The following is a 12,827-nucleotide window of genomic DNA, read 5'->3' on the forward strand; positions in this document are numbered from 1 at the left end:
ACTGATCGAGAGCGTATTGGGGCATTTTGTTGAGTGCAACACTGTTAAAGCTGCAGAAATTGCAGGGAAAAAAAGAATAGTCATTCTTATATAATGTGATGTTTTTAATGTTAGTCATTTTGGTGATATTTGGTCACATTTCTCATATGTTACACTCCATCAGGCAAAATCCTGAAAAGTCAGTAAGATTCATCATTAAAGGAGACCTGCTGTTCTTTTATACGTACTTACTCACAATAGTGTAGTATCTTATATTACAAAGTCCTGAAAATCTATTTTTTAACAACTGGCAACCAATTACAAGAAGCCTGAATAAAAGGAAAGAGGAAGTGACTTAAAATGGTCCATATAGTTGACAAATTGAGGGGCTCCATCAAGGTCTTGTATGAAAAACAAATAAATAAAAAATCTTTTTGCTATAGCAGTCCAAAAATAAAAACATAGACTTGGAATTTAGGTGAAATTTTTAAACAAGTGTATGCTAAAATACAATTCTTAAATCATTTTTCAACATTCTTCGAAATCCAATACCACTTTTAAATTCTGCAGGCTTGCACTGCTAGATGATATAGAACAGATGATATAGTGCTGCTCCAGTTTGTTAATGGCAAACTACATAAATACATTTCTGGATTGACAACTGATAGTTCTCTGATTGAGAAATGTCTGCTTAAGGATTAAAGCTTCCAGATATTTATAATTTAGTCCTAAGATAGTTGTCTAAATATTGGCTAAAATGTTAGTCCTAAAGTATTATTTCTATGTCCACCTTAAGCCTGTGTGTAGGAAATCCCTTTGCTTTTTCTCGTTTATCTCCTTGGTTTAATCCCGTCACGGAGGAGTGACATTTTACTTATTTTCTGTGGAAGGAGCATATATTTGCATTTTTGGAGATCTTGCTCACTGAACATTATTTGAGCGAACATGCCCTTCAGGATGAGGGGCCTAAATAAACTCTGTCTGTAACGCAGATAGCGCAATTGTTAATTTTCTTCTCTTTTTTGTATTACATTAGGAGTCGTGTCTAAAGTAGTATTTGTTATTGCAGGAAAAGTGCAAATGCGTATATAATGATAACTGTGGGCTTTTAGCTTAAAATATAAATCACCACATTTCAGCAAAATGACATGTGCCATTTGCATTCCAGTTGACAAGAGGTGCAATAATAGATACCTTCATCACATTTGATATTAACCTTTTTAGCCACTTGGAATCATCAGTAATGTACAGCAGCAAGCATGAATACATTAGATAGAAATATGCAGGAGAACATTGTTTAACTGTGTGAGGTCAAAAGAAATTGAACAAAAATAATAGGTGGCTTGGTGTTTAATAATAGAGTTTATCTTAGATGAAAATGAATTTAGCTTCTGGCAGTTCGATACCTCTGCTGCATTGAGTTCATACACTGCGATGACACATGACATCTTGGCAAAGAAAATGGAAAAGAAGGGCAAAACAAATCTTACCATCCAGGGCATTGTCACTTAACATACATCGCTTAAACATTTCTCTATGTTTCATCATCTATCCTGACACACCAACCAATGTTTAGTAACTTGCAGCTTTCTTTCAGAAAACCTAGAAAACATCTTGTGATGTGGAGATTTTGTAGAAGCCTTGTACTGTGTGCATGTCTATAACTGTCTTGCGGAACAAATGCTCTCCTATCAAATCAGTAACCCACAGCTTACTGTCACATAATGTGCTAAGTGATAGAGGAGGGAAGGGTGGGATGCTGACTGCTGGCATAAGGCTTATTTGTTTCAACTGAAGTATTTCACATTCAAATCTGATTTCCACCAATAAAATTGGTTCGGTTTTCCTGTACTACTTTGAATTCACCTGTAGGAAGAAAGTTACAATCCAGCCAGCCACAAAGCTTTAGGCAATTGCCAACAGTGGAGATGATTGCAGTGGAAATGCATAATGCTGTTAAGTAGCTTATTGCTAGCCTTAAAGCATTTTGGATTATCGTTAGAGTAATTGGAGCTGGTTCCCACCTGTTCTTATTTTGTACACACTCATATAGACTGCAGATGATTTACCAGGTTATCACAACTGACAGCTTTGCCGGTTATGCTAATAGAGCCGTTTGTTCTGTGACTTACAAATCCTAACCATATAAGCCCATTCTATTTGCTCTTAGCAGGGAGTCATAATCTGAGCACGCAAATGACTGGAGGACAGATAGATTAGCGCTTGTGTCGCACACATCATGGAGGCATCATGAGAAATTGTTGCTAATTGGACAAGCTGTTGAAGATAGTTTATTTTTTACCACACAGATTCCTTGATAAAGTGAGTCTGATTGTTCGAGACATCTGAAAGAGATGCTACGCAGCTCTTTACTCTCCTCAAAAACACCCCTTAAGATTTTGTTGAGATGAAGACATCAGTGCTTGAATTTATTTTTAAAAATACTGTAGAGGACAGAGAACAGAAAAAAATAAGTGCAATAGAAGGGGGCAATTCAGAATGAATTTTAGGTTTCAACATTAATGATCCAGAACAAAAACAAAAAATAAATAAATCTACTAGACCCACACCAGCAGAGCACAAAGTAGACTCATTTCCCTTGTACTATATTAGAGGTCTGCGTGGGTCTGTTCTTTAAAACCCACCTACTCAAGCTGTTTTTGTGCTGAAGCCACCTGTACCTGCAGGATCATCTATTGCTCTCAGAGTCACTATATAGAGCCTGCCCACGAGCTCACAATTTAAAACTCGCAAGTTAGATTACTAAGAAATGCTGTCCAAATGTGTCCCTACAGAAACTGCTTCAGTGTGAAGAAAACTCATCATCTGGATCATATAATGTAATGCTGAGGTTGGAGTGGGTCTTGAAAACAGATACATAGCCATTAATATCCCAAATGCTAATTTAATGTAATGTTTTGTCATCTGTAACTTTAAATATACATATGCAACTCTGCAGTTCCCTGAAAAAAGCTGTTTCCTCCCTCAATTTCCACAGACTGTAAATATTTCAGATACTTTACTTAGTTGGGTTTTTGTTCTTGTTTTTTAAATATAGCCGCTGCTTTTATAGACACGGGCATATGTAATGACCCATGATTGGCTCTGTGGTATTTATTTGAACCCTGCATGATCATAATGGCATCACAGTAGCATTCCTTTGGGTCTTTAGTTCTCTGATAATTATTGTAATAATAATAAAAAAAATTTTTTTAAAAGGAAAACCTCTGCATCTCAGTTATATAATCAGCTCTTCACATGATGTATTTGATGAATATTTCTCTCTTGGAGTATTGATATATGTAAATGGTTTCTCGTTGTTTCCCACAGGTTTTTCTAAAGCAGCTTCAGGAATGAAAAGAAGTGTATTGATTGCATTTCATTGATGGCTCATTTAGCATAATATTAACTGCTTCCACCATTAAAATGTGGTAACTCGCTTTGGGTTTTGCGGCGTTTAATGTTAATTGTTTGAAATCAGCAAGAACAAAGGCTGCAAGTGTCAGAGATCAAATAACCCATGCGAGGTCAAAGAAAAGACTTCAATTTATGTGGGCGAGCCGCCTAGATATTATGATTCTCTGCATTTCTGCACTGAATAAACAAAGATAAGCATTAATCTTCCCATAACTGAGCCCTCTGATCATTTTATTTTTTTCCCAGGCCACAGATCCAGATGCAGGCGCTAATGGCCAGGTGCGCTACCGGATCGTGAATCATCCCGACTTGTTTACAATAAGCGCTAATGGAAGCATCTACACACGAGTGCCACTTGATCGGGAGTCAAGAAGTCAGTATGACTTGGTGGTTGAAGCCTCGGATGGGGCAGTAGACCCGCGACGGACCTCTTTCACTGTCTCAGTCCAGGTCACGGATATCGATGACAACAGCCCGGTGTTCTCCCAGCAGACTTATGTGGTGAATGTGCCTGAGAACAGCCCTGTGGGAACTGTAGTCCTGCAGCTAAGTGTAAGAACTTGATGTCCAAGCGATTTTCACTAAATGTCTCCTTTCCCCTGATGTATGGTACAGGTGTTTGTGTTAAAAAGGCTTTTGGAATCTTTTAACTTCAAGAGCTCGCAATTTAGCAGTTTAAAATGTCAAATGCTTCCAGACAGAGGCAATTATGCAGCCAGCAACATACATAATCTTTTATGCAGTGCGGTGACAGCTCTCTGCGCTTTTTTTTTTTTTAGAATAAAACTGAAAACATCCTCAAATCGTTGGCTTCAGAAGAGAATTGTTTTTCGATCCTTCACAACCAATGTTAATAGAATGTTTATTGTTTGTTGTGAAAGAAATTGAGAAAAACGTTTTCTTTTTTTTTTTTTTCAATTGGTGTAATCTGTCTTTGGCATCGCTTCAACCCTGTCAAACAGCAGTGCATTTGTTTGCGCCGAAGTGTAGTGTCGAAAAACCCGGTGCACGAGGAGCAAACGCGAGCAGAGGGGCGAGTAATTGCTGGGATATTGTGAGTGACATCTCCCAGACGGGGATAAAGCTTGAGGGGGAGGGGGAGAAGAAGGGCAGGTGGGGGCCGAGGTCGAAGGGTGTGAGTGACAGTGGCACTGTGACACCATTAATCTCCTAGACGACACATTAACTCTGAGCGCACCAGGGTGGTTGGCAAAATACCTAAATAGCACAGGTGAGATAGAACAGAACAGAGTCTGTCTTAGTTTTTTTTTTAATCTCACACAAAAAGAAAGAAAAAGTGACTAAGATAAACTATATTGTATCAGATAGCTATGTATGTGGGTTCCTCAGTGCATATGTCTGTCTTCCCCTGAGGATGCAACCTATCAACTTTGAAGGTGTTCATAAAGGAATTTTTGTTTTTCAGATTTTCAAGACATTGGCCCTTTAGCAATAATCTTAAATGTTGTATTTCCACAGTTAAACTTACTTTAGTGTGTGTGTGTGTGTGTGTTAGTGTTTTCGTGCAGATGAGCATGTTTAAGTGCAGACCACACTTGGCACTCTCAATTCTGTCAGCTCTGAGGGTGTTAGCAATGCTATGAGAGTAACAAGAGTTCATTTCACGGCAAATTTTGATTTAGTTTTAGTCATAATATATGGCATCTGAATTGTATTAGTTTTAGTTGACTAAATATCATAAGGTTATGCTAGAAATAATAAATATAAAGTGTAAAGTTTTTCCTTAACATTAAATGCAAAATGTGTCCTTATGTCAACTCTTCTCTTCCTCTCAGCGTTGGCATTTTGTTGCTTTTGTGAAAAACAGGAAGCACAGGAGAAACAAGGTCACAAACATTCATGGTCTTAATACTCAAAGATTTCCGTTCGCCTCAGCTGCGCTTTGTGTTTACTCTTACTTAACAAATGTAATAACTCTTAAGTCTTCTTTTTGCTTATGAGTGAAATACTGCGTAAGTGGCTAATGAATCCCCCAAAAACATGTCCTGCATTATGCTGCATCTAATATATCTCCTATTGAAGCAGCCATCGCTCTACTTTGCAATTTGTGATTTAATGCAATGAGTTCTCCATAGTGATTTAATTTAATCAGTGTCTGATTAATGACTGATCCAAGTAGCTCCTACACTGTAAAAAAAAGGGGCATCACCATTCGTTGTCTATGGCCTATGCTTACCAGCTTATATGAAAGGTTCTGATTTTGAAATTATAATGTTAGGCTCGTCCTCTCTCCTCTTTCATCACCTTACTTTCTCCAGTGTTAATGCTTTCCTTTCCTCCTTCTCCTCCTAGGCGGTAGACTTAGATCTCTTCTCCAATGTCACTTATCGGATCAAGACTGAATCAGCCAGGCAGCTGTTTTCCCTGAACCCTGTAACAGGGGTGTTAGCTGTACTGCAGACCCTGGACTTCGAGTCCCTGACAGCTATGAACATGGGGGCTTCTTACACATTCCAGGTAGAAGCTGTAAACCAAGGAGGGGTCATGCCTCCTGGGCAAGCTACTGTCACAGTCCACATCACGGTAGGAGCCTCCAGATAACTTGTCTACTAAACCCTCCTGTGTGTTATTCTCCTTTCATCTTCCCGCACTGTCCCTCCGGATGTGCAGCACTGGCAGTGAATATGTAGTGAATTGTTAGCATAGTTTTACATTAGTAATAGCTTGCATAAGCCACAATTCAAAAGGGGATTGGAGAATAGAGACACATTACAGTATTGTACCTGCACTGCTTTGTGATGTTAAATTCAATTTAATGCCATTTATTGCAAACGCGACTGTATTCCCTTTGTAAACCACGTTTTGGCCTCCTGACCTGCTCGTCCTCTCAGCATCACCGGAAGGGGAAAAAAAAGAATTGATGGATATGTGTTTCTGTCTGGCACACAGTGCTATCCCTGACTTGAATGACTCATTAACTTTGTGACAGCAATTATGTCAGGTTTTTCAGGAGCTTGTGTTCCCTTCCCAGCCTTTCAAGAGATTAACAGCTGAATCCCAACGAAAGGATTAGACACCTTGTATTGTGATACTGTTCATGTGTGTATGCGTGTGTTAATGGTCGTGCGTTTTAACTCTGAGGTATTCTTCAAAATGTGTTCACATTTATCTCTGTGTATGAATTCGGTCCACCCACAGTGACTGTCTCCAAGTCTGTAGAGTTAAGCTTTTGATATTCCACAGAATGAGAGCAAGTGCCTATCCAGCAGGCTCACCACATGGTCTGCCAACCTGTAGAGTGACTTTGTCCTCTGATAAGGAAAAGCTTTGTTGCATTCTTTTTGCTGTCACCCAGGAATGGTGTTTGATAGGATAAACATTGCACAGCTACTGATATCAAAGCAGCGACTGCTATTTCAAATGGCGGATATGAGTTAGAATGAGTCTAATGGATTCATACAGGCTTCCAGGGAACTAGGGATGGAGATAGAGTTGATTCCACTGATTTTACTTCCTTCCCCGTGTAACACACCCGGAGAGTTATTTGAAGTCATCTATGTTTGATTTTTTCCCTTGTATTGTTTTGTTATTGCCTCCTTTATCATATACTTTGCTGTGATGGATTAACTGCTTTCCTTGTGCTGCTGTTTGGAGTCTCCCAAAGTTTTTCCTTTTGTTTTTAACTTCATAAATGCACGTGTTTGTATGCGTGTGTGTGGCAAAAGTGTCGCATGTACTCTACACGTACATGTAGCACATACATATGTGCAGACACGGCTTCCTTGTGAACACTTGCAGCACAAGGATCAGACTTTGTTGTTCAAAGCAAGGGCTGTATCATAGATTTTCTGCTAGGAAACACTAAACCTGTGTATAGATCAAAGGGAGACTGCCCTCCACCACTGAGCTTATAGAACACATACTGTTGCCCATGGCTCAGCCAAAACAGAGGAAAGTAAAGAGAAAATTCAGGAGAAGGAAACATCAGGCTCCAGTAGTTATAATAGAGTTAAGCTATTCCTGAGAGAAATGTGAATGGCTTACTGAGTTTTTCATTTTCACACAGCAAAGCAAGGTTTGCATAGTTGACAAGATTTTCTTTCTTTGCAGACTCAAACATGGTAGAGCTTTGCTGTGCATTGTTAACTAGGAGAAGGTGATTAAAGCTGTGCTGTTATGATGACACTCTCACGTGTTCTAGGGAGCAATTAATAACTGAATGCTGATAAAACAGTTTTCTTTTTTTAAAATTTCTAAATGTTGGAACACAGATACTAGCCTGAAAGCTCAGCATACACATACACATTTACATAATGATCTGATTAAATATTATTGTTATTAAACTAAATTTTGCCATCATCTGTTATTCTCATCATTTGCTAGTGACAGTAAATGTTTTGTACCTATCCACTGTTAGCAGGTCCTGTAATGTTATCTAATAAAGGTAGTGGCTATTTCATTAATTAGTTAGAGTTAGTTTCTTTTGCCTTCCAAACTGCTTTAATTCTTCAAGAGTTTTGAAAAAGTTTTGAAAACATTCTTCAGGGATGTTTAGTCCAGAATGACATGATGACATTTCACAGGCTGCACGTCTATAATGTGAATCTCCTGCTCGTGTACCTTTGAGACGTGATGATGGATCAAAGCATCGCATCTCAAAGGTGTGCTCTTGCTTTGAAATCTGGTGACTGAGGAGGTCATTTGTCTAGAGTGAACTAATTGTCATGTTAAAGAAACCAGTTTGAGATGATTTTAGCTTTGTTTATGCTGCTGGAAGCAGCCATCACTAGATAGGTACAGTGAGGTTTTGAGAACATATTCCCATCGCCACCAGTATAATGAATTGTTGACACAAGGCAAGACAAATTGATCCTTGTGTTATCCAGGGAAAATTCTGACCCTATCATTCAAATCAAAACAAAGCAGCATTTTTTTTCCAATCTTCAATTGTCCAATTTCAGTGAGCGTGTGTGAATTGAAGCCTTGGTCTCCTGTTCTTAAACTATAAAAGCTCAGATCAGGTACCACCCCAGCATTAAAAGCCCACAATGCATCACAGATGCTTTTCTGCATACCTTAGTTGTAACAAGTGGTTATTTGAGTTTGAGCCTGTAGTCTGGCCACTTTGCTCTGAGCGTTCACATCAACCAAACCTTTTCACCCAAAGAACTGCTGCTCACTTGATATTTTCCTCTCTTTTGAACCTTCTCTATAAACCCTAGAGATGGTTATGCAGTTAGTGGCAGTAAGTGTTGTCTGATAGAACCAACTATGCCATAATCTTCCCACTTCTGATGCTCATTTTGGACTTAAACAGGTCATCTTGAACATGTCTATATGCCTAAATGCGGCTGCTGCCATGTGACTGGCTGGTTTTTGTGAAGTTTAAAGCAGTTGAATATGTGTTCCTAATGAAATGACTGAGTATAGCATAAACTGTGTTTGTTTATCTGTGAAGTGAACATACTTGGATGAGATTTTCGCTTCAGATCAAACATTCTGGCACAGAGAAAAACAAGAAAAAACCTAGCCATTGTATTAGTTTAATTGCTAATGAAACATTTAATTTTCAGACAGCTGCTGTGCTGTTTTCACATGCCTTTATGTTGCACGTGGATGTATTCTGTTCACTATTAGGAATAGCGTAATACACACTATTGGGCACTGTTGGGCGTTACTGTTCTTAAATGAAGGTATTAAGTTAAGTGACTGAGCTGAGAGGTCTGCATAGTGAGCAGATATTACTCTGTTATCAAATACATAATAATACTTTGCTAATGTTAGATGAGCCTCTCCTCTGTATTACTGGCTCTAGTAAGTAAGCAAGTTGAAAAGACTTACTCTTTAGTTTTCTTATGTATGAAATCCTGACTGAGTTAATCTGTGTTTCAGCACTTCTAAGGCAAAAGCAAAAGCGCCATGGACTTGGCTGTTTGTTTGCTAATGATATGTCTTCTGGCGTAGGAAAAAAACACCAAATGCATATGTTAACAAGGCTACAAACTAGAGTTTATTTGGGGGACTTACTTGCTCTGCCAGGGGGCATTCTGAATTACTGAAGTGTTAACTGAAGTCAAGTAGAGCAGCAACTGCAAAATCTATCATATTATTAATTCACCATGCAAACAGCATTAGAAAACATAGTGGTGATAGAATATTGCTGAATTCATTTGACCCTTTCTATTCCCTTCTGCCTTACTCTATTAATACATGAAGTAAAAATACGTTTTTTTGTTTTTTTTTACTGATACCTGATGTGCTTTTTTATTATTAACCTTTATTTAACCAGGAAAAGTCCCATTGAGATTAAAAACCTCTTTTGCAAGGGAGTCCTGGCCAAGAGGCGACAACACGTTGAAATTACAAAGTTACATACATATTATAAATAACAATTACATTTTAAAAACATTTTTCTCTGGCTCTCTCAATCTGGACTTAAAAGCATTTAATGAAATAAGATCTGCTATCTTCCAGTCTTTTTGCATCATGTTCCATGTGAAAGGGGCAGCATAAGTAAAAGCCCTCTTTCCCAGTTCAGTTCTGGCAAATGGAACATTGAGCAATAAAAGATCGCTTGAACGCAGGCTGTAAGAAACAGTACTTCTCCGTGTGAGCAGATCGCAAATGTAGGTGGGCATTTGTCCAAGCAGGGCCTTATAAATAAAGATGCACCAGTGAGCAAACCTCCTGGAGGACAACGAAGGCCATCCCACTCGAGCGTACAGATCACAACAATGGGTCAAGGCCCTACAGTTTGTAATAAACCGTAAGGAGGCATGATAAACTGAGTCAATCTTATGAAGACACTGGGCGGAAGCATTCATGTACAGCAGATCACCATAATCTAAAACAGATAAAAATGTAGCATTTACAAGACGCTTTTTTGTCTCAAAAGAAAAGCAAAATTTGTTTCGAAAGAAAAATCCCAATTTTAGTTTGAGTTTTTTCACAAGATTGTCTATGTGAGGTTTAAAGGTCAGAGAATCATCAATTAAAAAGCCAAGATATTTATACGTATGCACCACTTCTATGAGGTTTCCCTCAAGAGTGGACATATGAACATATGAACTGCAATGTTTAGGTAAACAATGGCACTAAGATATTAACTGATCTGTGTTTCATTTCAGGACATGAATGATTTCTCCCCCATTTTTAAGCAAGACCTGTATAAAGGCATGGTGGCACCCAATGCAGAGAAAGGAACAGTCATTACCACAGTTTATGCTGAGGACCAAGACCCACCAGTGAGTACTGTTTGAAAAATGCTGTGCACATGTTATGATTAAGATATGCAACAGTGGAGAAAGAGATGAAAGGGGGGTGGGGGGCTTTGATTGATGATTTCAGACCTACATGTGTCTGTCAGAATGTCATTTCACATGATGCATTTAAAAGATGTTTTCAGGACCTCAGTGCTCTTATTAGAATTGCAGTGCTGTGTGAAAGTTTATTCCAAACCAACTCTAACTGCAAGGTGTGCATCTCCATTTGTATGAGTCATTCACTCGCCTCAGAGTGTCAGATTTCCTCAAACTTCTTTGCCTCACTATCTGAGCAGGATCTGTTGGGAGCTGTCTTAATATAGTCTGAAATCCAAGGAACATTACTCCATGCAGAAAAGAAATTGTGACAACCGGGGGAGACTGGAAATGTGTAGATAGTACAGTTTTTATGAATTCTTGTCTTAGTATTATTTAGCTGAGAAAATCGTCATATTTTATTGGACTTGGTCACCCAGCAGTGTTCTCGACTGCACTGGTTTATTCCTCTTGGCTTTTATGTGTGATTTTTATATTTAAAGCAACATTATCAAATTACTTCAGTGATCAAATTTGATTATTGATTTATCTTTAAAAACTTTCAGAGTCAAAAATAGAAATCTGAATTTCCTAGCGACCTCCTCGCCATGTGCTAGTCGTGTCCAGGTCTGGATGTTTTTTGGAAAGCAAACTTGATGCTTCTTATTAATAGCACAGCCGCTGGTCGGATCTCACCAGGTCTGAAGAATCTTGCATTCTCTCTGCAGCATGTAAGCACAGAGATACTGATTCCTGTCAGTGCCAGCTGTAGGTGGTTGAGCATCTCAAGAATGTCACAGATTGCACATCTTACCTTTCCTCCCAGAGAAAACACTCCCACATCCTGGGTTTCTGTCTCTCAGGAGGTACACCTGTCCATCAGATAGTTGATAGTCCTAAAATCCAAACCCTGTGTATCATCATTTGTAAAATGAAGTCTTGTTTTTTTCTTTCATGGTCACTATTTTAACTGACAAAGATCTAGCAGCACTAAAACACAGTTTGGAAATCATCCATATCTTCCCACAAAGTCATGGAGTGACATGGGAAAATATTTTAACAGAAAGAAGTGTTGGTTTACTAACAAGGGCTGACTAACCCAGTTTCTGTCATGGACACACCTGTTAGGTGGAAAGAGTCTAGTGATTTCTAAACATGCCAACAAATGTCCCTCTCTGTTAAGCAGGCTAGCAAAACCCTGCCAGCATAATAAAGAAACAGAATTGTCATGTCAATCTGACACATGTAAGTAATGAGTGTGTTTTGTGAAGGTTTTAATGCATTTCTCCTGAATGAGGTTTTCTTTTTTAAATTATTTTTGTAGAGGACATTTTGTACTTTGTTGTAAAGCTAGCATAATACCTGTCCACCTGCACCTTAGCAGAAGTGATACTAATGGGTTTTAAAAAGTAACTGCATTTTCTGCACACCACTCAACCCCATAACGTCAATGTTAATATCACCCTGAACGAGAGAGGAGATCACCATGGAGACAAATGTTCCAGTATAAACCTTTTATTCTTCAGGGGAAGATTTAAACAGTCTGTTATTTTTGAGTCTGTTGTTTTTTTTCTTCTGTGATTGGGTTGATCACGGCAGAGGCAGTTTTCTTCTTTTAGCGATTCCCATTTCCTCAGTAACCTTCTAGTCACTTACAAGTCAAATGAGTCATTTGTAATTTCCCAAAACCAACAAAATAAGTCGTATTGAGTGACTTTATTACACTCTCGGATCAAGGCTTGCTTTTGTGTTGCCTGTCTCTGAAGCATTGTTCAGTGCCTCTCAGGGCTTCTGAGCTTGATCAGTTTTAATGAATTTGCTATTTTTATGTTGAAGAGAATTAGAAATAAACACCCACACATCTTATTTTTAATTGCATTTTCTTCACTTGTTAAACAGTGAGGGTGATCTTTGTTTTTTCCCCCCCCTCTCTTACTGCATTTGAGCATTGCTTGTCATGCATGACATTTTGGGCGCCTGTTTGCAATGTTAATGACAGTGAGTTCACTCAGGCGGTGTCTATAAAAAATTCATATCCCATGTGTAGAATGTCATACAAGACCAAGTGGTTGTGCAGCTGAACGTTTCTGTGGACACGGCAGACAAGGACAAATATTCCTGTAACAACACTCAACAGCTTACATATTTTTGTACATCTCTCCTGAGTTATGT

General features: G+C 38.6%; 1 protein-coding gene across 1 annotated transcript in view; it reads left to right on the top strand.

The window, feature by feature from the left end:
* Window positions 1-12,827, top strand: part of LOC113035231 (protocadherin-15-like) — a 238,074-nt gene that overhangs the window by 167,080 nt on the left and 58,167 nt on the right. Inside the window, exons 20-22 of the mRNA XM_026190646.2 lie at window positions 3,643-3,948; window positions 5,710-5,940; window positions 10,485-10,601. Of these exons, the coding sequence (XP_026046431.2) occupies window positions 3,643-3,948; window positions 5,710-5,940; window positions 10,485-10,601 (654 nt within the window). The remainder of the gene's footprint in view (window positions 1-3,642; window positions 3,949-5,709; window positions 5,941-10,484; window positions 10,602-12,827) is intronic.

This window comes from Astatotilapia calliptera, chromosome 13 (genome assembly GCF_964374335.1).
Source record: "Astatotilapia calliptera chromosome 13, fAstCal68.1, whole genome shotgun sequence".
In the NCBI taxonomy this organism is placed as follows: domain Eukaryota; kingdom Metazoa; phylum Chordata; class Actinopteri; order Cichliformes; family Cichlidae; genus Astatotilapia; species Astatotilapia calliptera.